Source organism: Bos taurus, chromosome 15 (genome assembly GCF_002263795.3).
Source record: "Bos taurus isolate L1 Dominette 01449 registration number 42190680 breed Hereford chromosome 15, ARS-UCD2.0, whole genome shotgun sequence".
In the NCBI taxonomy this organism is placed as follows: Eukaryota; Metazoa; Chordata; class Mammalia; order Artiodactyla; family Bovidae; genus Bos; species Bos taurus.
In genome coordinates this window covers 43,311,264-43,339,151 of record NC_037342.1, presented here as the reverse complement: position 1 = coordinate 43,339,151, position 27,888 = coordinate 43,311,264, and the positions used below count along the sequence as shown (strand labels likewise).

At 36.5% G+C, this 27,888-nt stretch overlaps 1 protein-coding gene across 1 annotated transcript; it reads right to left on the bottom strand.

Annotated features, from left to right (window-relative positions):
• Window positions 1-113: 113 nt before the first annotated feature.
• TMEM41B (transmembrane protein 41B) lies at window positions 114-27,888 on the bottom strand. Its single transcript, NM_001099156.1, is given in 7 exon segments — window positions 114-2,479; window positions 4,013-4,151; window positions 5,283-5,387; window positions 6,020-6,113; window positions 12,579-12,707; window positions 14,809-14,926; window positions 27,590-27,888. Coding segments are annotated over 7 exon segments (876 nt in total). The 5' UTR covers window positions 27,711-27,888; the 3' UTR covers window positions 114-2,309.

Genomic DNA, 27,888 nt, shown 5'->3' with positions numbered 1-27,888 from the left:
AAGGTTTAAAATTTTTTTTCTTTGTTCTTAGAGGTGCAAATGTGCATCAGAATTTCAAAAGAATATTTTTGTTCAATATAAATACTTACATGAAATAAATCCCAAGTGCTATATTTGAGGTTTTTTCAGTACAATTTATTCTTCTTACATTTTAATTTACATTTATTAAATACCTTAGAAATATTACACTCAAAGTTAATAGACTTCCAGACAGAGACCATTAACTAAGAAGGAGCAGTCTCACTAAGTCAACTTCCCTAGTTAGTTTGCTGGCCTCCTCACTATTCACATGCTCTCTGGTGCTTATTACTATGCAACTGTCTTCAAGATGTGGTTGAAGCTTGAATCTACATGTGGCATCAGGCCAAGTCTGTTAATCCATGAATATCGGCCATCAACTGCATTTAGGGTACAGCCTGCAGAAGGCTCTTTCTTGACAGTCAATGATGATGAATGTGGAAAGACTAGATATTCTCTTGGGAGAAGAAAATATACCCCACCTTAAGTGACAGCTACAGTTTCCTAACAGAAAAAACAATTAGGAAAGGGAAAAGATCAATGATAAGAATAAGGAAAATACTCTGAGAATAGAGTAAGTACATATACATAATGGAGTAAATAGGCTGCTCCTGAGTCCATATGCTTACTTTTATTTTTAAAAGTCTGATAAAAATTTACTCAATTACATTTTATACAGTAATATTTAGTGAGCTTTGTCCAAAAAGGCTATGTTTTAAGTTTGCTTGTAAAAATAACAAAAGCTTTATCAGTCTCTGGTCAATAAGAAAGGAAGAAAACCTTGCTAGAAATAACAATAAATAATTTCACACAAAAGGCCAGGTGACATAAGAATAGTATATTAATGAATATATTTTCTTTGTATTTACAATAAGTCCATTTGTTAATACTGTAATAGAAAAAATAATCAGTCCACATTATACAGTAGAAACAGGCTTTGAGGCTGATCATACCTGTCACAATAAAAACATACAAGGATTTCTTCCACAGCTAAAGTACTTTTCAACATGACAGTCTTGGGTGAAGGCAAAACTGACTGAGTATTTCACGTCTTAGAATCGAGGAATCAAGGGTGTTACCATTAAGCAAGCAGCAAAAAGCTGTTTGGGTTTTCCAGGACTATTTAAATATAGTAGTTACCATATGAGAATTTAATTTTACTTTGAGATATAAAAAGTAAAAACCCTCAATAGGGAAACTGCATTAATCAAAAGCAGCCCCAAACAATAAAGCCATCAATAGAGAAATGAAACAAGGCATTCTTATGTATCATGCATAAAAAGGATAATTACATCATACATACTTTAATGACCAGATTAATAAATAAATGTGATAAATGTTACAGTCATTGGAACAAATAAACTATGTTCAACTACTTAAGTGTTATGCTGCCACTGCTTCTGTTTCAAAATATTAAGTAATATAACTAATCTAACATCTAAAAACTGCATACTTTGAATGTTTGCTTTTTTGATCCCCTCTTGAGACAGTAAAGGGGAACCATATAATAAAATATTATCTGAATATAAATTATCAACACCAATATGATACAATTATCATGTAATTGGAATTTTGTATATGCACAGTGTAAATATTTTGAAAACTGGAAAAAAAAAAGATGAAAATAGACTGGTCAGAATTTTAAATTTCAGACTAATCCATGATAATCTAGAACAGAAGATAAAAATAAAGTTCACCAAATAGACATAACTTGATATCTTTTCCAAATTCAGTAGTCCACTGAAGATGCGACTTCTAAACAAGTCTATTGTCTCAAAGGTAAAAAGAGGAGGAAAATGTAAATCTCTTTTGAGCTTTAGTTTTCAAGTTTATGCTCTCAAAAAAGGCTTGACATTAGTCAGAATAGCAATACTATATCTTTGTTTTTGAACTTTGTATTTGCTTTTCCTATTTTAGCTACAGTACTGAACAGATAAATTATCGAGTCAAGGGTAACTATTTACGGCAAGCTCATGAAATATATTAAACTGAATTAATCAGCTGGGTCAAGAATTTCCTACTATCCTGCTATGTTTAATACCTATAGTCTTGGAACAGTAATTTAGGAGATGTCTATCATAACTACTGACAGCACTTTTCATGGTATACCAATTTCCACTTTTACTTTCTTCTCTCCTTTGCCACTTAAATGCATTATTTTAACCATCTGATAAGATATTTTATTTTACAAACTCCTGTTCCAATTACTGAAGAGGTGATTGTAACTCATAAACCTGCCAATCCTGAGATGATGATGATGATGATGGTTAAATTAAAACCCAGAGGATTATTCACTCAAATTTCTGCTTTAGTTTTTTCTGGAAGATGGCTGGCAGAATAGAAAGAAGAGCCAAAATCATTAGAACAAATACTGAGTTCCAGGAAACAGCTTCCCCTGCTGTTGTAAGCTGGTATAGTGTTGTTCCTGCCTTAATTGCTACAAAAGAGGGAGGTGCAACACCTAAAATGAAAAGTAAAAACACACATTAGAAAAACAATCAATTCTCGTTAAAAATTAAAATTCTGTGTGTATAAAATTTCTTGTAAGAATACAGTGACTTACATTTTTTTAACTTTTAATTTAATTTAAAGCCCCTCAAGTTTATTTCCATATAAAGAATTCAATTTTTCATAATCACCTCTTAAGGATATTGAATTAAAAAACCCAAGGAAAGTTTCCAGAAAATAATTTTACAAAATTGATCAACAGCCTTAAAAAAAGAAATGTGCTATGATTCTCCAATTTCAACTTTAGGAGATACTAATGTATATAAGCAAAGATCTGGTCTCAAGGATGTTCATCTAAGAATTATAATTTAAAAATCTGGGAAAAAACCTCCATCGTTGAAAATAAGATTGAGTAAGTTTTCATTCACTCTTGACAGAGTACATTTAAAATAAAAATGAGTGGTAGGAGATACTCAGAAATAGAAAGATACTCAAAATATATGAGTAAAAAGGGCACTTTATACAAAAGAATGGTGAAACAACCATATTTTATTAAAAATCAGAACTGGAAAAATTACTTTAGCCAAAGCTGAAGTTAATTTTATCTCTAGGTATTTCATCTGTAAAATAAAGAGACAGTACAAAAACTCTCTCTTCTGATCCCATAAATGAAATATTATTTTACAAAATCCAAAAGTACCCCCACTAGGATATTTTTGCCACTTTTATGGAGAACCTAAGACTTTCAGCTTTGTCTATGAATTCTTCTAAAAGTAGCAAAAAAATTAAGTATTAACTTAAAGGTTTAATGTAATACACACTCAACACTTGAGGAATCTGCTCATTTTGTTGATATCTGAACAATTCAACTTAACTTCAAAAGAAACACAGAATATTCTTAGTGAAAGAACTACCAGAATTCACAAAATACATAAATGAATCTTTATGTCCACTGATTAATTTCAAAACTAGGTGTTAGCTCCTCAAAAGCAAGAATCTTTTTGTTGAGCCTTATTTCCCCTATACTTTTGGTAATGCCCATAATGAGTACTATGTCAATAAAAAGAAAGATAGGATCAATTCTTTATCGAAAATTAAAGTTCATTATTTAAGTACCTGATTAGCAGACAAAGGAGAAAGTACTCAAAAGAGGCACTTTCATTTTTTTTTCTCTCCACTGAGGGAGAGAACGGAGTTAAGAAGTCCTGCATAATTCTGTATGACTAAAAGAATATCCAGCAGACAGTGCTCTTATTTTTAAAAAGTAACAAAAAAGATGTAAATCAACACAATCCAACAAACAATTCTGAACATTAATTTACACAGACCAGGCTCTGTGACCACCAGTTATATAAACCTACCCCAGCTGGACATGGCTAGACATGTACACAATGAGTTCTGTAACGTGCATGAATTCATAGACAAAGATAAAAGTCTTAGCAGGTTCTCCATAAAAGTGGGAAAAAAATCTTAGTGGGGTACTTTTGGATTTTATAAAATAATATTACACTTATGGGATCAAAAGAATGAGAGGCCTTGGCCTTACCTAGAAAAGTGCCAATAAAGAAGACTTTCAAGGGCACATTTATCACAGGAGATGTAATATTAATAAACCAATTAGGCAGAAATGGTGTTATTCTCAAAAATATAATGTAGTTAATGAGATGTTCTCTGTGACGTTCAACCTGTGACAAGAAAGAAACAAATCAGTTTGAAGACAAAGCCAATCCTGAAAATAAACTGCTTATTATAAAATACCTTATTTCAAATTCTTATCCCTGATAGCTCAGCATTTACCCAACAGAAATTATCAAAAAAGGAATTTGGAAATGACAATGAACTAGTCATCAAATGTTCATTATCAGAGCTAAATAACATCAGATGAAAGTTTTTATGATTGTGCTTACAGCATAATGTTACACTATTAAAGACGGTTCTACATCAGCCAGATAATATGGCTCAACAACATTTTAAACCTAAAAAGGCAAAATTAAATTTATAACTATATATAAGATATCCAATGGTCAACTTTTTAATGCCTTTAACTTCCTATAAAGGAAGGGCTAGTATAGTACATCAATAAACCTAGCCTCCACTTTTTAAAAAAATTTCAGATAACCTTTGTTATTACAATTTACTTCACATTCATCACTGATAAATGAGATTAAATAAGCAAATGGAAACATTCAGCTGATTAAATAAAAGCACTGAATGCAGTTTATACTTCCTAGATCTTGCTATATAAATAATGATTTTGATTTGGGGCAAAATGCTTAATTTCTCTTAATTTCCTAACCTATAAAACAAAGGGGCAAATATCTAAAATTTCTCTGATTTAATAATCTGTTTCTTCTGCTTTTTTCTTAGAAACACTATGTTAGACTTTCCTGTGTAGTAGTGTTTATATCAATATTTATCAGTGGTAGTCTTTGCAGAGATCCTAACAGAAGATAACAGTTCTTCCCACTAATGAAATGCATTAAAGGAGTTGGCTGATCCAAGCTTTTCAGAGACCCATGACAGCATCCTGCATCAACACAAGTGAGGTGTTTAAATACATGGATGCCTTTACATTGACACTTTGATTTTTCTGCTCTGACTAAACTTACTAGGAATACAGAATTTACTGTTATAGACACAAAAACTTCATATTTGAAATTCTTAACATTCATTATTTGCCTACCACTTAATTTTATTTTGGACAAAAGATTATTTTTATCAAAGCTCTGAGTCTGAGTTCATTTATGTAGATATTATACACTGACCTCCCAAGTAGCCAAAGAATTACATCAAATAATTTAAAAATACGTGTTTACCTGCTGTGACCATTTTACTGCTTTCTCCGTTAGGTATTTATATACAACTGGCCTCCCAACTAAATAGGAGAGCATATAGCAGAATGAAGCACCAAGTCCAGAACACTAGAAAATAACAAAAACTCATAAGCATTTTGTACTTTTCCATCTTACTCACATGGATATATTCCTCTAAGGCAAAACTCAACTAGTTTCTTTCTTTTGGGGTACAGGGAGGTTACTTTGCATAACACCTCTAATGCAGAGAGCAAGAACCCATCTAATCCAGTCCTTTCTCTCACCAAATTATAACTAAAATGAGACCAGCTAAAACAAACTGGAACTTGTGATTAAACTTACAGACTATATCCAAATAGTTCACGTTAGCCATTAGCCTATGAATAAAACGTCAAGAGCCAATATGTTTTCAATTGCTATGCCTTGAAAACACCACCCCCATTGGGACTTAACTCCTTGTGCCCACCAACAACGTTCTTGGACTGTTTGAATTACAAAACAGTACTGGAAGCAAAGGCTAGAACAGAGCCTATAAATGCAATTAAGTCTGTGATATCCCTGTTCTAGAAAAGAGACAAACTATAACATCTCCTTATGGAGGGACAATTATTACTTTAACATTAAACAGCTCTTAAAACTAATTAAGTTTATGCTTCCAGAGACTAGAATGCCATCATCATTCCATCATTCTATTTAAAGTTATTTTTTTCTAGCCTCCCAATTTAATTTTAAATACTTACCAAACAAACAAGAAATAAGGCTAGTGGAAAGGGATAAAGGAACCCTGAGAGTATACTGAGAAATATAGAGCCCGGAATAGCAAATGTTTGCAAGCTGTTAACTTCTAAGTTAAGGATTAAAACATAATTAAATGGATTTTTCAACCACAAATCCAACAATCCAGAAAAAAAGCATCAATGCAGAAGTTATATGTTAATAAGATTATATCCATATTTCAATATTAAAAAATTAAGTGAAATTACACCCCAAGTTTAAAAAACACATGATTACTCAGTTGTAATACCTGTAACTTGGAGCTTACAATTTACTAACATTATCAGAAATCAATGCTAATTAGAGTGCGTTACTAAGAGAAAACCAAGACAAATGCCGAATGTGTACTGGACAGAGAAGAACTAGGCACTTTAGGGGAACAGGGACACAGAAAAAAAGAAGAAGAGAACAGAAAAGGTCTTCAGTAACCTTGTAAATAATATACTTCTCTAAATACATTGGATTTTTACTCTCAAATACTTTTAGGAAACATGATTTCTGTAGACACACAGGTACACAGAAGATTTACTATGCCTAATTCAATGTGTGGACATTTACCTCAACTTACTACTCATTAAAAAAAGGACAAGGGTCACAAAAGATAGTAAAGTTACGAACAAGTCTTATTTTTAAATTAGATCTTTTTTCTACTTCTCTGATTCCTAGTTTGGGCCTGCACCTCTGCATCAACCATAACATGATTTACTTACAAGTCAGAAAGAGTGAATTCCTTCAACATCTCTGTACTTTAAAATTTGTATCTTCACTCAACCTGTTTGTTCCCTCTAGTTTGCACTTTACTCTTATTTTTGTTTCAATCTCCTTCTTCCTGGGTTCTTTAACTTCTTGCTCTTTGACAGATTCCTCCTGCATAAAACTATTCAGATGCCTATAAACTAAAGAAAACCTGGGCTTTTTCCTTGAGCAAGGTATCCTATCCAGCTATTTCCTCTCTCATCTTCACTGCCTTAGATTCTCTCCATGTCCCTTGCCACCTGGCTTACCCATCCGCCACTCTACTGAAACCTCCTTCTGGCTGAAAGTAATGACTTTTTCTTAGTAAGAATTTTTTAGTAATTCCTGCATAAGATTCGGAGAAGGCAATGGCACCCCACTCCAGTACTCTTGCCTGGAAAATCCCAGGGACAGGGGGGCCTGGTAGGCTGCCGTCTATGGGGTCACACAGAGTCAGACACGACTGAAGCGACTTAGCAGCAGCAGCAGCAGCAGCATAAGATTAGATATCCTTTAATGTGAAACTCACCTCCAGTGAACTGTATTTTTCGATATTACAGATCATTCCTTCTCTAGCTTTTTCCTTCTCCTTACCCTCAAATCTGGAGATTGTTAAATCCATCTCCTCTCACTTTTGATAAATTCAGCTACTTCCACGTATATGGATGCACACATGGCTTCAAGTTTATGGTCATATGAATCTATAATTTTGAATTCTCTTACCACTCTCAAATTTCCCAGCTGTTTATTAGATACCTCCACTAAAAAGTTTAAAAATTACACTTATTTATTTCAGGGCTCTTTAGAATCTTTTAATGGAAAGTCTCAAACACATATGAAAGATGAGAAACTAGTACTATATACCCATACACAGTTTTAACAACTAACATACAACCAATCTTGCTTTCTCTGTAGCCCTTACACGCAATTAGATTGAAGCAAATCCCAGACATACCATTACAACTACTTTAATACCTTTAAAAGATAAGGATTTCTTTTCTTAACACAACTATAATAACATTGTCAGAAATTAACTATAACTTCCAATTGGTCTAAGTAGCTATTTAGTGTGTTCACAATTCCCACATGCCTTTTTTTTTTTTGACAGTTGGTTTGTTCAAATCAGGAATGAAAGCGGTCCACACATGGTATTTGCTCACTATTAGCAAGTAAATACAGATTTTTTTTTCCCCTTGCAATTTACTTATTGAAGTAATTAGGTCATTTGTGGAGAAGGCACTGGCGACCCACTCCAGTACTCTTGCCTGGAAACTCCCATGGACGGAGGAGCCTTGCGGGCTGCAGTCCATGGGGTTGCGAAGAGTCAGATACCACTGAGCGACTTCACTTTCACTTTTCCCTTTCATGCATTGGAGAAGGAAATGGCAACCCACTCCAGTGTTCTTGCCTGGAGAATCCCAGGGACAGAGGAGCCTGGTGGGCTGCTGTCTATGGGGTCGCACAGAGTCAGACACGACTGACGTGACTTAGCAGCAGCAGCAGCAGGTCATTTGTAGAATTTACCACTTTTTGAATTTTGCCTATTGTATTCCTTAGGGTGGTTTAATATGTTCCTTTGTCATTTTTTAAGATTAATCTTTGTTGGCATACACCTGATTTACAGGGACTTCCCCAGTGGCTCAGTAGTAAAAAATCTGCATGCCAATGCAGGAAACATGGGTTTGATCCTTGGGTCTGTAAGATCCCCTGGAGGAGGAAATGGCAACCCACTGCAGTATTCTTGCTTGGACATCCAATGGACAGGGGAGCCTGACAGGTTACAGTCCATGGGGTCTCAAAGAGTTGGACACGATTAAGCAACTGAGCACGAAGGCATGCAGTTCATCTACAATGCTGCATTAGTTCCTGCTGCACAGTAAAGTGAAGCAGCTATACATACATATATTTATATATATTGTTCCTCTGTCATTTATCTTGTAGTAACAAAGCCATTTTCTGTGCACAGGGATATAATTTGACCTTAATTTCCCAGCTCTGTATGGATTGTGTAGTTTTTTCTCTAACACTGAAAAATCTTGGTTCTTAATACCATAGCAAAATTAGCTATTTCCTTACATATTAATATATATATACACATATATATGTATGTGTGCATATATGGGCTTTCCTGGTGGCTCAGACACTAAAGAATTCACCTGCAATGCAGGAAACCATTAGTATTACATATTTTTAAATTTCAGAACAATACAACTGAAAAGAGTTTAAGATTTCTTTCTAATTTTTTTTTGTCCTTAAGATTTATCCCAGAAGGGACACATAACCAAATTAGTTTTTTCAAGGATATAACTAATTCCTCTTGATACCCAAATCCATATCAACTCACTATATCGTTAAATTTATTTCATTTTGCTTTAGATTATTTTTTTTTGTTAAAATATACTGAACGTAAAATTTACCATCTTAACCATTTTTAATGTATGTTTCAGTAGCATTAAGTACTTTCACACTGTTGTGAAAGCAATCTCCAGAACCCATTCATTCCTCCCCCACCCCTCTGACAACCATTCTTTCACTTTCAGTCCCTATGAACTGGGGCTACTCTTACGCATGTGCCCAGTCACTGAGTCGTGTCCGACTCTTTGCAACCCCATGGACTGCAGCCCGCCAGGATCCTCTGTCCATGGGGATTCTCCAAGCAAGAATACTGGAGTGGGTTGCCATGCCCTCCTCCAGGGGATCTTCCCAACCCAGGGATTGGACCCAGGTCTCCCACACTGTAGGTGGATTCTTTACCATCTGAGCCACCAGGGAAGCCCACTTTTCATGTGAGTGGAATCATACAGCATGTCTTTGTGACTGGTTTATTTCACTCAGCATAATATCCTTAAAGTTCATCTATGTTGTAACATGTTTCAAAATTTCCTTCCTTTTAAAGCTGATAATATTCCATTGCATGTACAGAGCAAACTTTGTTTATCCATTCATTGGTTAAAGAACACTTGAGTTGCTTACATTTTTTGGCTATTATGAATAATGTTGCTATGAACATGAGTATACGAATATCTCTTGAGACCCCGCTTTCAATTTTTCAGGTATATACTCAGAAATGGGACTGCTGAATCTTGTTTTTAATTTTTTGAGGTAACATCATATTGTTCTTCATAGTAGCCACACTGTTTTACACTCCCATCAACAGTGCACAGCGGTTTCAATTTCTTCACATCCTCACCAACACTTGTGACTTTCTGGGATTTTTGCTTGTTTTTTTGATTAGTAGCCATCTTAACGGGTGTGAGGGTACTTTAGATTTTAAAGATTCTTGTTTCTTTTTTCATTTTGATTTAGTTGATTTTATACCTGTGTGAAATTATTTACTTGGTTCTAAAGTCAACTTTACACAATGAAGTACACTTGAGGAAGTTCCACTTCCATCACTGTTTCATCTCTCTCTCCCCCACAGGTAAACATTTTTATTAGTTTTTAAAGATATCCTTTCTATTGTTATCCACAGCTCAAAAGTCCTCAATGACTATCCAATACCAAATAATATTCTAAATTCCTTAGCCTAGTACTCAAAGTCCTCTACAATCTGAGTGCAACGTCCAGCCTATCTTTCTAAACTTATTTCTCAAATCCTCCCCTTCTCACTTCCTATACACCAACAAAACTGGACTACTGATCACTTCCTTACCATGCCCTTGTGCTTATAAGCCCTGCTCTAGACTTGCTGTGTCTAGAATGACTGTACTATATCTCTACCCATAATTCTCATTATTCCAGATGGAAACAGTTGTTTTTGCTTTTGAACACTTAAACTAGACTGTACTTAGTATATAATTAGTACTTAAAAAAAAAACCTGGCTAAATGGATGAAATCTAAGTTAAAACTAGTGATTATAACATAAAAAGTAACAGATACATAGGTAACACCAATGAAAGAACTAGTACTGCACGCTGAACACAATGGCTACCAGGCAAGTGTGCTGTGAAGACGAGACACTAAAGCGTGCCTGGTCTGAACTGAGATGTGTCGTGAGCGTGAAATATACACATTTCAAAGACTTGGTACCAAAAAAAAATGTGAAATACTAATAACTTTTATGTGGTTACATTTTGAAATGATATTTTTGACATTTCAGTTCAAATAAAATATATTAAGATTATTTTACTGGGGACTTCTCTGGGGGTCCATTGATTAAGACACTGTGCTTCCAATGCAGGGGACACAGATTCAATCCCTGGTTGGGAAACTAAGATTCCCACACGCTGTCTGGCCAAAAAAAAGAAGGCTATGCCAACATCATTATAATAAATATTTTTTAAAATTTACTTTTTCTAATGTGCTAACTAAAAAATTTTAAAACTGCATGTGGGTCACATTATACTTCTATTAATCAGCACTGTACTATTAATTATATGCCTTATATACCCTAAGATAAGTCTTCTCCTGTACACTGAATTTTAAAAAGTATCTTTTTAACACCCAGAGCTTATGATTCAAAAGTGTAAAATAAATAGAAAATTATAAGAAAATATGGAATTAACACATTATCCTATAAAAAAATCTAAAACTATGCAGAATCATTACAATTAATTATTAAGCAAATAGTTAACCATATGTTATCAAACCTGAACTGACAATATTAACCAATGATTTATTTTTATCCAATGTATTTATAGTAACAAACCTATTCCTATACTTTCAATTCACTTTCTACAAGGCACTTTATTCTTTCCTACTAATTTGCATATGAATATTAAAGACAACTAGGCTATAACATTTATTCTCCCATAGATGATCAATATTCACTTATGCTAACTGGCTGATTTGCCATATGAGTGGGAAACCCTTTTATCCTTCAGCCATGAATCCCTCCCAAAGCTAGGGGGCAAACCGGACAGAAAAGATGATTTTCCAAAGTGAATAGAAACTGTATGTCTTGTTCACAAAAGTCTTCCAAATGAAAGGGATGAATCAAATTTGTTTCTTCTTTGGGGAAAATATTTAATTTTATGGCTAAAGTTTATAAGTGTAAAATAACCTACAAGCCTAACACTCTGGTTTTCACAAATAAGCGATGAAATGGAAAGCAAACATCAAGAGTTAATGTCTTTCATTACCTAAGAAGATATGGAAAACACACGGGACTAGAATAAAAGATACAAAAGTTAGAAACTAACATCCACAAATTGGAAGGTTAATCACCAGTTGAACAGGTGGTTTGAAAATATGTGGAAAGAATAAAGCTATTTTCCTGCCTAGTTAAATTATAACATATATTTCTATATAAAACAAAGGAATACATACTGAGAACTGTAAAAAAAAATCATATCTTTTACATGACTAATTATCCTGTTAGGATTTTTTTACAAAGAGAACCATTAAGAAAAAAATCATGAACAAAAGATTCATAGCATAGTATCTACAAAAGCAAAAAATTAAATACAAACTATAACTTCAAATCTAAGAGAATTTTTAAAAATTATGGTATGGTAACTATTAATTCAAAATTATTATTTAAATTACACCATCGATTAACTAATAATCCTAAATAAAGTAACTATCTTAAATAATACAAAGGAAAGAAAAAAGTTTATGATAAGTGAAATAAGCAGAAAACAGAAAAACAGGTAAATATTCAGAAATGACAACTGAGTTGAACAGACAGGATTAAAATGAGAATTTTTTCATTCTCATTTTTCAATATTTTAATGTTATACTGCATTAGCAATTTTTAAAAGGAAAAAGTTATATATAACTGAACAGCAGATCTTTCAAAACCTTTTTCTTAAATAAAACTAAAAAACATTTTTCAGTTAAAAGGATACAAAATATATGTAGCAAAATAAGCTACAAGTACTTGTACATAAAAGGTGTCCTTATATTTGGATAAAACTTTTCCTAGAGCCTTGGCATCATCCATATCTCTGGGAACCTTCATATTCATTCTTTCTTCTCTAAAGAAATAAAATTAAAGTGAAAAAAATTTTAAATAGAAATTTGCCAAGATAAATCATATCAAAGTCAAGTTCAAAACATGAAGTTTTATCCAAAATGATTTTGATGCCTCGATCTGTAATATGCTAAGTATAAGTCCACAAAATTTAACTTCAAAGTCTATATATCATTTGCCTTTTAATGCTTTAATATAGTTTTATGAGACATATAATTCATATGAAAATTCAGGATGACCCAAATTAAAGGTTAAAAGCATTTGCTCAAACACTGGAGTAAATTTTGAACTAAGAAATGAACCACTGACGTTAGCATATTTAAAACATACTAAACATCATTTTGGGTAATTCTCATGATAAGCTACAGTAAATAATTAATTACAACCAAAATTAAATATAAATTTCAATGAATTTACAGTTCATATCTTTTCTTTAAGTATCCCAGCTTAAAGTTCAGATAAAAACTTAAACACTTGTTACTTTCTATTAATTTTACTTTATATTTGGTGCCTTGTTTGGAACTGAATATTCTATTTATAAAAGCCCCAAATAATCACCTTTGTGTTTAACATATATTGTGCCCATTTGTTTACATAAAAAAATTTAATCTTACTGAACAATGATAGAAAGCTCTTAAAAGTCCTATAAAAATAGCAGGTAAACTAAAAAGGGTTTTTCTCTATAAGTTTAAAAGCTAAACTTTATGGGGAGATGCATACATCTCATACATATTACACACACAGAAATAATAAGCAGAATACAGAAGATCTATATAACAGCATATTATTATATAAAAGTGTTATAATTCTTAGAACAGATTGGAAGCAAACAATCTTAAATTACACTCTATATTCTTTCCCTCTTTCAGTCAGTTCTTTATTTCTTACTCCTTTGATAAAAATGAGAAAGGATCCAGAACTGAACGACACTAGTATTAATGAAATGACATGCTATCCTCCCAAAGGCCTTTTCATTCATGTAAGAAATTAAAAGTATTAAAAATAAACATGTGCAACTATAAAATTTCAAATATAAGGAAGCGTTAATGAAAGAAATTAAGAGGAGACAGGAACTCACTGATGCCTTGAAATCACATCTCACAGTTATCCATTACCACATCAAGCTGGCCCTGGTTGAAAGTCTAACTATTTACATTTCAGTAGTCTCTCACATAATCTATGATTACCCAAGGGTGTTATTACTGTGGTTAAATAACCCAGAGATATTTCACCCTCATAAAATATGCCTCAGGTCTATAATCTTTTACCTGAAATTCAAAAAGCACTGAAAACCAAAAGTTCTTTGTAGCTTGTCAGCAAAAATTGATCCACATGTATATAAAGTTATTTATAGTCTTTTACGATACAAGTTTTTCTATGTGTTTTATTATGGGGTACTGCCCCAGACCCTGCTAGAGATACTACATAATATACAGGATTTATACCATGTTATCTTTCCAAAATAGAAAAGCTCTAAATTCTGAAATACATCTCACTCCCAAGGTTTTTGCTAAGGAACTGTGGCTGTATACTAATAGACAAGTCTTTTTACAAGGTGCATTTCACAGCAAAAAGTACTTATTCAAGCCTTATCATTTCTATATAACAGGGAACAGAAAAAGAGCCAGTAGACAGAGATGCGGGAGGGAAGTAAATGGACTGGACAGAGGCAGACAGAAACTGCCACAAGGAAAAGTAGGAAGGGAGAAAACAAGAGTGGAAAAAGGGAAAAAGCAGAGAAAAAGAACATTAGTATTTCTCAAACTGCAGGTCAATTTCTATTCTAGACTGCAAGATAAATTTACTTGGTCACTACTAGCATTAAAAAAAATAAAATGCAATAAATTAATGTGGTTTATTTTCCAAAATTGCTTGAAAGCCATTAGAAAGATGCCTTAGAGGAGAAGAGCTAGAAAAACCAAGCACAGAAAATCAAGAGACATATTTGGAAAGAAGTATTTAAAGACAGTGTCAATATGAACTTGCTACAAACCATGAGAGCTGATATACAATCATGACATTCTGTTGCTTAAAATTAGTTAAACTTTTAATCCACTTTAATGCCTTACAGACATTTTCTATATATATTTTTTTAGTATACTTACTCACTAAGCTGAGGAAAATTTTTATATACCAAAAACATAACAAAAGCTGCAGACAAGAAAATGGACACCAATATAAGAAGTGACATTCTTGCTGAGCCAGCTTCTGCACAGGCTTTCTCTGAAAGGGGAAACAAAAAGTTGTAATTAAGATAAATATAAAGGAAGAGAGTATTCCGAGCCAGTAAATAATTTCCTGAAAGATTTTCCTCCCGAGAAACTGTTCACACTTTTGCCCAAAACACTGTAACATAAAATTTTAAGTACTACCATATTTGATGTTTTATGAACTGGCTGTAGTTCTTCTCACTGATACATGCATTTTAAAAGCATGAAAAAACAGAATAGCAGAATTTGTAGCACTGATTTGTGGATAAGCTAAAGGGGAAAAAAGGGCATTGCTGTAAATGCTATCACTGACTTGGAATTTTATGTATCTACATTGGGAGCTGACAGCATAGGCAGAATGGCTTCATAGGAAAAATGAGCTAATGCGGCAGTTACTTCAACTCTCATAAGAAAGAACCTGGAGATTGACTAATGCAACTGGTGAATGTTACACTTTCTGTTTATATCAAGGGCTTCAGAACACAGCTGAAGCCTAGATATTTTGGGTGACTCTGTGACTCCAAGAATGGGAGAATATGTTTGTGTTCTCCAATAAGGTAATCTTAGTGTTATCTTTAAAAAAAAATCTTATGGAAGATGACCATATGAAATGAGAGCCAGGATACTGCAAGCAGAATGAGCAGGGTGTTTTTACTGCAAGCAATCAATACTGAGGAGGCAGGAATACCTTATAGTCATCACTGGGGAAGAGGCAGGAGAGGGTGGCTCAATTTGTATTACCTACATTTATCATAATCCCATGTATACACTGATGACAGTCAGGGGACTAAGAGACAAACATGCATACTATAATTCAGTTCGGTTCAGTCGCCCAGTCGTGTCCAACTCTTTGCGACCCCATGAATTGCAGCACGCCAGGCCTCCCTGTCTGCCACCAACTCCCAGAGTTCACTCAGACTCATGTCCATCGAGTCAGTGATGCCATCCAGCCATCTATCCTCTGTTGTCCTCTTCTCCTCCTGCCCTCAATCCTTCCCAGCGTCAGGATATTTTCAAATGAGTCAGCTCTTCGCATCACATGGCCAAAGTACTGGAGTTTCGGCTTCAGCATCAGTCCTTCCAATGAATATTCAGGACCGATTTCCTTTAGGATGGACTGGTTGGATCTCCTTGCAGTCCAAGGGACTCTCAAGAGTCTTCTCCAACACCACAGTTCAAAAGCATCAATTCTTCGGCGCTTAGCTTTCTTCACAGTCCAACTCTCACATCCATTCATGACCACTGGAAAAACCATAGCCTTGACTAGATGGAACTTTGTTGACAAAATAATGTCTTTTCTTTTTAATATGCTATCTAGGGTGGTCATAACTTTCCTTCCAAGGAGTAAGCGTCTTTTAATTTCATGGCTGCAATCACCATCTGCAGTGATTTTGGAGCCCAGAAAAATAAAGTCAGTCACTGTTTCCACTGTTCCCATCTATTTGCCACGAAGTGATGGGACCAGATGGCATGATCTTAGTTTTCTGAACGTTGAGCTTTAAGCCAACTTTTTCACTCTCCTCTTTCACTTTCATCAAGAGGCTTTTTAGTTCTTCTTCACTTTCTGCCATAAGGGTTAGCAATATTTATAAAGGTGCATCAGGTGTCACTGCCTACTCCACTAATGCTCCCTTCTCTGAGGCCTAGCATCTTCCTCAAGTCTCCCCCACTCTTCAAAGGGGCTAATCTCAATGGCCCTATTACCACTGATGCCAACACTTCACCCGCCCAACACACAAGGCTGACTGGCCTATGGCTGGACACCTGACCCAAGTATCGGGATGGCCAAAATGTCATTTGGGTTTTTCTTAAGATGGTATGGAGAAATCCAAACAAACTTTTTGGCCAACCCAAGAGAAACAATTCGTTATTGGCTGACCACATTTTCTCTTGAGAATATGAACTAAGAAAAAGAGATATACTATTGTCAAGGTGTGGCAGATCTTGAGGCCAAAATGTCAAACAGCAAAAGGACACAGTCAAAAGACATGGCAAGCCAAAGATGTGTACCAGAAAATCCAAGAGGACAGGTTCAAAGGGAAACCCAGACAGTAGACATGAGAGGAAGCTAACCTTCTTATCGATTTTGAACTTTTCATTTCCCTTGAAGCCTGGTGAGAATTCATTTTCTGCTCCTGGATACCAGAGTGACTGTCTCATATTCTTAGAGAACAACCTTGCTTTTTATTTCTGTTGGTTTAAACTGACTCCTGTTCCTTTGAAAGGAAAAAGTTATAACTTTTTATACTCAGTTTATCCCTTAGCTCATTATGGCAGTTTTATATACGTTACATCTGAATTAATAGAATTTTAATACATTCAATGTTGAACATAGAGCAATAGAAAACCATCTAGACTCTTGCTATTCCGTGTGTTTTATGAACTACATGACTAAGCACTATCAATGAGTTTGTTAGAAATATAGATTCTCAGGCTAACATCCCAGACCTACTAAATTAGAAGCTGTATTCTAATTAAATGCCCAGGTGATGGTATATTAAAGAAGCAAAAATCTGACCCATCCTTCCTATTTTTTGATAAGTTACGGAGGCCCAGAGGAGACTGCACTATTTTTAAAAAGTCTTAAGTCAATGAGATAGTGTGAAGTATTAAATATATTCCCAAAGCACTTTAATATCCATTTATAAGCAACTCATAATTTCTGCTGAAATGAACTGCTTAGGTTAGTGCTTTAATATACTAAATATAAATTATTCTTATTGGTTCATTAAAGTATGCTTTCTGAAAGACAATATTAGGTTTACTGAGTTCTAGTATGTGGACACTAAAGTTAATTTTTTTTTTAATCTTTTCTAATTTTCTGTAGTCTAAATGTATCACTAATCAGCCCAAGCTTCCAACGAGGCCCTATCATTTTAACTTTGCTTCATCTTAATCTCAAAAAGGACTTTACCTCAAAAACCAAGTCACAGATAGAAACTTATCTGTTCACATCACACTTATAAAATTTATTGCAGGAAAGAAAGGGATGATAAAACAATACAAAAGATGTCTTGAATGGAGTAATAAAGCAGTCACGTGCATGTGTATGTCAGTCGCTCAGTTGTGTCCAACTCTTTGCGATGCCATGGACTGTAGCCCACCAGGCTCCTATGTGCCTTGGACTCTCCAGGCAAGAATGCTGGAGTGGGTTGAGACATGCCCTTCTCCAGGGGATCTTCCTGACCCAGGGATCGAACCCAGATCTCCCACATGGCGGGCAGATTCTTTACTGTTTGATCTACCCGGGAAGCAATAAATAATAAAACAGTCATGCCTGCCTCTTAATACTCCAGTTCATCAACCCACTTACATATTTATATACATGCTTTGTTGCGACACAGAGAATTAAACAAAGACTTTAAACATCTGAGGTGGGTCAAAAGTGAAAAGGTCTCTTCAGAATCTTATGATAACAAACAAGTAATTTCCCATTACTTTTTTACCCTGATTATGATACCTAGTTCAATACACACCTTGAGGATTCCTAATAAATCAGATCTACTCAATCTAAAAGGAAAAAGAGTAATTAGCCAAAAGTTATAAAACTATCAGTGCACTAAAACCAATTATATGAAAAATGTAGTTTTAGTTTCTAAGTAGAAACCCTATTGAAATATAGACTACTCTTAAGGCTAAAATGGTTAGTTTCTTACTTATAAAATAAAGGAGTACTCTACTAAAAAATAAGGGTAATATATAGGTACTGAGTTTGGGGACATAGTTTTCTATAGGCTGACATCAAAGGAAAGACATGATAACATAAATGGTCTGTATAATTTTTCCAGAGTCTGATTACTTCTTAAAGATAGGAAATTAACTTGCCCCAGCCTTCATGGCACCCCACTCCAGTACTCTTGCCTGGAAAATCCCATGGATGGAGGAGCCTGGAAGGCTTCAGTCCATGGGGTCGCTGAGGGTCGGATACCACTGAGCGACTTCACTTTCACTTTTCACTTTCATGCATTGGAGAAGGAAATGGCAACCCACTCCAGTGTTCTTGCCTGGAGAATCCCAGGGACAGGGGAGCCTAGTGGGCTGCCATCTATGGGTCGCACAGAGTTGGACACGACTGAAGTGACTTAGCAGTTAGCAGTCCTCACTTTTCACTTACTTTCCTGCTAGAATCAGGTCTAGAGTACAGAAAGGACTGATGTAATATTTTAATATTATGGGCATCTTTTAAAATCTTTAAAACCATTAGTTTCTGTTTTTTCATCTTATAGATACTTGTGGACACAAGCATCACAGCTAAGACTAAATGGCTGATTTCCCCTCCTTTCTGGGAACATCTCTTCAAGATCTCTCTTATGCAAGGAAGGCACACAAAGGTAGAGCTGCATAGGACTATCTGCTGAGCATCTATATTGTACAAAATGTTTGGTCAATTTATGCTAAGAAGCTGGTAACACCATTAGCTAGAATCCCAAGGAACAGGACAAATGGGGTTTGAGATTATAGGAAAGCAAGATTACTGGGCTGGAGGAAGGCAAGATTCACAGAACAGGTGGAAATTTAGTTGAAAAAAAGATAAGTTTACACTCCTCTAACCTGTCCTGGAGCTAAAAGTATATTTAAAGAATCCAATAGGTGACTGCTGCTGCTAAGTCACTTCAGTCGTGTCCGACTCTGTGAGACCCCATAGACGGCAGCCCACTAGGCTCCCCAGTCCCTGGGATTCTCCAGGCAAGAACACTGGAGTGGGTTGCCATTTCCTTCTCCAATGCATGAAAAGTGAAAGGTGAAAGTGAAGTCGCTCCGTCATGTCCGACTCTTAGCGACCCCACGGACTGCAGCCCACCAGGCCCCTCCGTCCATGGGATTTTCCAGGCAAGAGTACTGGAGTGGGGTGCCATTGCCTTCTCCTCCAATAGGTGACAGTCCTCCTTAAATTACACAAGACATTTTGCATAGTAACTCTAAAATTTAACTATAATATTTTTCTCCCCATCATTAATTCACCAGTCTTAAGTAAGGGATCTGAAGGGAGAAAGGTGTGAGACTTTTAAGTGGACTACAGAACACCCTGGCCTCCTGATTTCACTAGAAAAGACCCTGATGCTGGGACAGATTGAAGGCAAAAGCAGAAGGGGGTGCCAGACAATGAGATGGTTAGATGTATCACCAACTCAATGGACATGAATCTGAGCAAACTTCAGGAGATAGGACGGGAGCCTGTCGAGCTGTGGTCCATGGGGTGGCAAAGAGTCGGGAAGGACTTAACGACTGAACAACAAAAACAGAATACTATCCTGAGTCTTCCTTGAGTACAGATTTCTCTGATTGCTACTTGTTGCCTTACAGTTGGATGATGAAATATGTAAGACATTTGTTGAACAAAATTAACCTCCAGGTTTAACTCGATACCTATTTTTTCACTCTCTATAATGAAATGCTTTTTCAAGCATTGTACTCAACATAACGTAAACACAAGAAAACAGTTGATAATGCAATAAAACTAAGTGACAGTCAACTTTAAAGCTCTCCATTCTTTCACACAAAACTTGCAAGTAGAGAATGTTGCCTATTACAATTCAATAATTCTGAGTACAGTTCTAATAAATCCAGAAGCTAGCATGCAATTCACTTAGTTCTGAACCTAGATTAAAGTTATAAACTTGGGAATTCCCTGGCAATCCAGTGGTTAGGACTCTGTACTTTCACGGCCGGGGGCCTGGATCTGATCCCTGGTAAGGGAACTAAGATCCCACAAGCCTTGTGGCACAGTCAAAAAACAAGAGTCGTAAACCTTGTTTTAATGATGATTCAACATCTAAACGTGTAGCATACATAATTATAATGCCTTCCTTCTGGTTGCATTAGACACATGTTATTTAGCATTTAGAGCTTCTGACAACAGTGCTCTATACATTCATTAACCTCCAAATCTTCCATTATACTAATTCCCATTCTCAATTATCCCATTATCTGTTTGCCAACCTCCTCCCAGGCCAAAGGTACTGCAAGAGAAAGATTACTGTGTTCTCTTGGCCGACAAGTTCATAGGCTTCAAGCTTTTCTATCTTCAATTAAGGTTATCACTGGTAAACAATAATGATTTTACAGTACCCTCCAAATAGGCTTCAAGCTTTTCTATCTTCAATTAAGGTTATCACTGGTAAACAATAATGATTTGACAGTACCCTCCAAAAAGACTACTTCAAGTCTCTTCAAGCCTTTAATTCTACTTTCTCCTATTCTCAACCAGCGAGGCTGCCTCCACAGCTTACCAATCTCCATCTCAAGATCTATTCTTGAATTATCTCCCCGGGTCTCTTTCCCCTTATCTTTCCATTAAATGCCAACACACTTCCTTCCGGATCTTGCTCTCAGAACTAACTCTTCACTGAGTATCTTCAACTCTTCCTACTAACAAGCAACTTTTCTCTAACTTCAAATATGCTTCTATTCATCCTGAAAAACCAAAACTTAACCTTAATGCCCCTGTAGTAGCTCTCTATTTCTTATTACTTTCATATCAATACTTTTTGAAGAGCAAAAAGTATTATATCTACACGATCTCAGGAATCACTCTACTGCTCTTCTAGTACTCTAGTTCTCTACATTCAGCCTACATGATCCTACCATGGAGGAAGCAAAAGACCCATCTCTCCTGAAGACACAATTTACAGGGACTCTAACAAAAGTTTTTTTATGGTTACAAGAATCTATTATAACACTGCTGGAAGTAAATTTTATTTCAAGAGCTTAAAATTCTTTAAAATGATGTATTAATAATCAAAAATGGTAGTTTCATCTAGTATAAATTTAAACTAAAATAACTTTTTTTAATAAAATACAAAGAATTAACAACTTTAAAAATACATACAGAGAAAGCATGTTTGCAGGTAGGTGAAGAAATAGCACCACCTATTTTGTATGAAAGCTCATTCTCTGATGTTTGCGCCCTGCACATCTGCTACCATTCAACCCACAATGTTCATTCACGATCATCAACCACTTTCAGGCACTTCCCCTTGAGAGGATAATAGGCAGGAAGGCAAGGGGTCTCCAAAAGGAGGAAATAGGCTCCAAGTGTCAGACTTTTTTTTCTCTCTCCCTTAACCAGCAGGAGGAAACACTCTCCACGGATGTTTTTCTTAAGCTATGTTAATGAAACTATGTTTTTGCTTTGGAATTTGCCTTTCTTCAAAATGGTCCCACCTAAGACTAACTTGACTTCCTTTTCTCAAACTTTGGGCTGATAATAGCTCAACAAACCAGTATTCATATCAATTGTTTTACAGCTGGGGGATGACACACCTCGTGCCATCCTATCTCAAAAATGCATATTATGGGAGAGGGGCCTGGTGAAACTCCCTCAGGTCTCTCTTACCTGATTCAGTTCAGTTCAGTTCAGTCGCTCACTCGTGTCCAACTCTTGGGACCCCATGAACCGCAGCACGCCAGGCCTCCCTGTCCATCACCAACTCCCAGAGTCCGCCCAAACCCATGTCCATCGAGTCCATACCATCCAACCACCTCATCCTCTGTCGTCCCCTTCTCCTGCCCTCAATCTTTCCCAGCATCAGGGTCTTACCTGATTAATAGCTTTCTAACAGACATAAAACAACTTGCTAAAACTAGCGGGGTGGCGGGGGGGTGGGGGGGAGCACTCTCTGTCCCTCTTCTGACGTTTATGTCAAAAGATTTCTCTGTCCCTTTTTATACTTTAATAAAACTCTGCTACACAAAAGCTCTTGAGTGATCAAGACTGGTCCCTGGTCCCAAAGTTAAATCTTCTTCGGAGATCACGAACCGGACACCGTTCACCATAAGCTGTCACCCTATTCAGCAAAGACTAAGACCAAGCTTCAAGTAAACTTCATAATCCTAAAAGATACCTCCATTTAGAAGATTTACTCAGCCTCAAAATTCTTAAGACTTTCATTTCTATTCAACTTTAGCCACCCACTTCCAGAGATAAAGTTCTCACACCACCTGAGACTGCTCTACCTTCAACATTTTAAGCTTCAACATGCCATTCTTTGATCACCTCTGTTCTTTCATGAGCTTAACACCTCTATTTTCTCCCTTCTGTTGGGCTCCTCGCTTCTCTTCCTTCTATGCCCAGCCTGTGTATCCAACACCTTTGATTTAGAATCCTTACCTTTCCTTATAGCTAATCTAACCTGAAATCAGTGTTTCAAGCTCACTTTTTTCACTCCCATACCAAGATGGCTGAGCACAAATATAGAAAAATCATTACCCATTACAGAGATCCATGTCTTTGGGAAAACTGACTTAGCCTCATTCCTACTTCCTTGTTTAGGTATTGAATACACATCAGGCTGAGCCAATTAAGTTATTCTTACCCTCTGACAACAGTGATAGGCTCAGGGACAAGCATTTTATCTGAGGCAATCTAATCGGAATGACTAGACTTTTATTGGTAATACTAGGAAAAATAGGCTCAAAATTATCAAGGAAGCATTTAGCTTTACCTGGACCTTCAAGAGAAATCAACCTTAAGTAAAGCTGATATCAAGCAAGCAAAACAAGATATGAAAGAAATCTGATCCTGATGATATTACTGAGCCACTGGTTCCAGACTAAAGCCAGCGAATCCCACTTAATCTCTCTACTTTTTAGTTATATGAACCAATAAACTTCCTTTCAGCAAAGGTTTCAATTGTGTACTCTACTGATTATAAGCAAAAGAATCCTGATATATAATATTTGGGTTGAGTCTGACATCAGCACATCATATTAATATACCTTGGTTGATGTCCAGTTGCCAATTTTACTCTTAGTTCCCAGTTATCAGTAATCAGTAATCAGTAATTCTTCTTCCTCTAAGCTAGTACTTAGCTCACACCAGATGCCCAAAGGATATTTGTTGAACCTAGGTCCTAGAACAGGCATCTGAGAAGGATTTTATTATCCAAGTTCAAACAATACTGTCTTCAAAGAGCAGTAAAATCAACTTCTTTTAGTGTTTCTAAAAGAAGTTTTTAGTGTTTCTCAAACATTTTTGGCTGCATTCCACAATAAGCAATGTATTTTATACCATGATCTGATACACACAAAACTAGATGACTGAAAAATAAAATTAAAAGAATACTTACCCCTACTACATACAAAGAACTCTATTTTTCCTTCAATTTTTTTAATGGCTCATGATTACCTATCAAATTCATTTCACACTGCTTACAAGGGGATGACCTATATATTGAAAAATGTGGCCTTAGGAGTTCTCTTAAATCAAAATGGGGAACTTCGATGATTTGCTAGTAAAAAGATCAGTCAGGGCAAACAAAAGAAAATAAAACATCTGGTCCAGGTATTCTTGCACAAAGAGTAGGTCAAGAGCCTTTTAAGTACTATTACCTCTTGTGTCTCACCTTTTCTAATCATGCAAGAATTAGACTTTTAGTGTTACTGTCCTGCTCAAATCCTCACAGTGGTCTTCAGTGTCTAAGACTCAAATGTCAGACTAAAGTCAAGGTGAAAGTGAAAGTCGCTCAGTCCTGTCAGACTCTTTGTGACACCATGGACTATACAGTCCATGGAACTCTCCAGGCCAGAATACTGGAGTGGGTAGCCTTTCCCTTCTCCAGGGGATCTTCCCAATCCAGAGACCGAACTCAGGTCTCCCGCATTGCAAGTGGATTCTTTTACCAGCTGAGCCACAAGGGAAGCCCAAGTCAGGTGAGGAATCCACTAAATGTACCAAATACTGCATGTGAGGTGTAAAATATTTCTTTTTTAATTTGGCTGCTCCAGGTCTTAGTTGTGGCATGTGGGACCTAGTTCCCTGACAAGGAATGGAACCTGTGCCCCCTGAATTGGGAGGGCAGAGTCATAACCACTGGACCACCAGAGAAGTCCCTAAAATATTTTAAACATACACACAATGACAACTACTATTCGTCAAAGTTATGTAGATGTATCAGTTAACAAAAACACAAACTTATTTAAAGTGTCATGGAATTTATAGAAATATTTAATTACTATGTATTCAAGAGTTACTGCATTTTCTTCCTCCAAAACTTTTCCTTTCTGAATACCAAGTTACCACCTACAATTAACAAAAATTATTTTTCATAATAACTTGGAAAATCAGTTGCTAAGTGGTTACTACTGACATCACATCACCAGCTAATTAGCCATGCCCTCCTCCAGGGATCTTCCTGACCCAGGGATCAAACCCACATCTCCCACATTGTAGGCGGATTCTTTACCATCTGAGCCACCAGGGAAGCCCAAGAATACTGGAATGGGTTGTCTATCCCTTCTCCAGGGGATCTTCCCAACACAGGAATTGAACCAGGGCTTCCTGTATTGCAGGCAAATTCTTTACCAGCTGAGCTACAAGGGAAGCCCAGCTAATTACCACCAGCAAGGAACTTACACCCTATCATGTAAGGGGTCCACAAAATCTTGTACACAAAGACAGAATTCCTCACACCAATTAAAAAGAGAGAGAGAGGCAGAGGAAAAGAAAAACCTGAGAATCATTAATAAGCAGATAGATCAAAAAAACATCCTTTGCCTAGGACTTAAAGCCCTTTACACTAACATCATTTTGACCATGGCCAACATTATCTCCTACTACCACCCAACAGACCTAGTCCACTCCTGACAATTTTATCTCTTTATAAACACACATGAATGGTTCACACTAACTTTCAAGCCTGTTAGTCTCCTCTGCCCAGAGTCCCTCTCGGGTCTACTAATCCAAACCCTACTTCTCTATGAAGGCATACCTTCACATCTCTACCCTCTGTCTTCCTGCAGATTTGTAGTTTCTCGACAGCATCACAAAAATAACTGTGGTGGATGTGTTTTTCTAATGATAAAATAAGATGAACAATTGTAAAAGCTCTTTGGAGGTTTCAAGGTCTTATTTTTTATTTTCCGAACAGCTTTAAGTTAAAAAAAAAAGTAATAAAGCAATTGATTGCTATTCCAAACCAAATGATAATCTTTAGGGATGACTTATCTGGTAAATACTTTTTCAAAAAACCCTTGGATTACTGTCACTCTCAATCACAGCATCTTCAAAAGATTCCTGTCATTTACAGTGTATTTATACTTTGACAACAATTCATTTCTGGGTTTTTGAAGTTATTTGGCTCTATGTCTATGAGGTAGAAAAATATCCAAATATATAAAGCTGAAGACCCAAATCAGACTGGAGGCATCTTAAAATATTTTAAAGTAAAATACCATTTTCTGCAAGACACTTTCTAAATTTTTCATATATTTTAAATTTGATTCAAAAAAAATTCAGCTGAATGTTAAACATTATCTCCATTAAAGTGTGCAATACTTTATTGTTGACTATAGTTAACAATGTTGCTGCTGCTGCCGCTGCTAAGTCACTTCAGTCATGCCCAACTCTGTGTGACCCCAAAGACAGCAGCCCATCAGTTCCCCCCATCCCTGGGATTCTCCAGGCAAGAACACTGGAGTGGGTTGCCATTTCTTTCTCCAATGCATGAAAGTGAAAAGTGAAAGTGAAGTCGCTCAGACGTGTCCTATCCTCAGCGACCCCATGGACTGCAGCCTACCAGGCTCCTCAGTCCATGGGATTTGACACTCTTAAAAGATCCTCTCTTTACCCATCACCAGTGGTGCAACACATCAGTGTGAGCTGTAGACAACTTAATTGAGACAACTAAACTAACAACTAAATGGAGACATCCATTTGCTACAATCACTCCAAGTTTACTGGACAGAGGAACCTGGTGAACTACAGTCCACGGGCTTGCCAAACAGTCAGACACCACTTAGCAACTATACAACAATTCCAAGTTAATGGGCTTTAAAAGCATTTAAAGAGTTTAATCACTTCAACTGCTAAAAATTCTAGCTCAGATGGTATCAAAGTATTTAGTTTCTGGGTATACTTTTTTCCTTAAAATAATATTTAAAGCCCTGAGAAATTCCAAGATGGAGTAGCGCAAAAAAAAAACTTAAGGATAAGAGATCTTAGCTATAATAGTAATTACTAACATTTATTCAGCCTTCACTTCAAATAAGACAAACATCACTTTAAATCCTTTATATGAATTATTCTCTTTAATCCACGCACCAACTGTAAGTAGCTATTATTACTGTTATCATCATCCCCCACTGTACAGTTCAGATACTGAACTTTTAAAGGATAACGAGTCCAAAGTCGTAAGTGGTAGAGGAGGGACTCAAACTCAAGTGTTCTTGCCACCTGGAAGTGGCATCTGGACGTATTAATAGTTAACTCCTTGCTTTTAGTCACTACTTCACTAATCTGGCTCTGTGACTTTGTGTAAGTTATATATCCACTGTGGACCTCAGTTTCCTCATCTGAAAAAAATAAACCTACGAATGCTAACGTTCCTTCCAGTTCTGCCTGGCTTTAATATTATCAACATTACAATCTCCCTGAGCATCAACAAGCCAGCGTTTCATTCCTTTTTTTAGTTGAATTAAACTGAAAAAAAAAAAAAAACCACACACACAAAAACATTTAGGAACGCACCCCATTTAGGTGTCTGGCCTTATGGACAGTGGGCACAAGGTGGACAGTGGCCGTAGCCGAGGTCTTCCAATATCTCTGCTCCCGGTCCTGGATGCCCCCTTTTCACCCGCAAATCCCCGGTACCCGCTGGGTTCCTTTCTCCTCCGAAACCCCTCCCGGCACACCTCCGCCTCTGGGCCAGGCCCCGCGCTGGTTCCCAGGTCTACTCACCTTTCAGGTGGTCTCTGCTGCTCGGCGTCGAGGGACCCCGCGTCCCCGTTGCCTTGTCCCCCGGAGGGGTCGAATGGAGTGCCGCCGTTTGCGATCTTTCGACCGCTCTGCCTTTCGTCATGGTTGTTTCAGGGTAGGTGGAGGAAGCGGGGTGAGGCCGCTCCCCCTTAAACTCCGCTGCAGGATCCTTACAACACCCAGGGGCTACAGCACAGCCACTTCCGGGTCGACCACCTCACCTGAGACGACCTCAGCTCCGCGAGCAGTGACGCTGAGCTGAGATCTGCAGCGCCTACTCG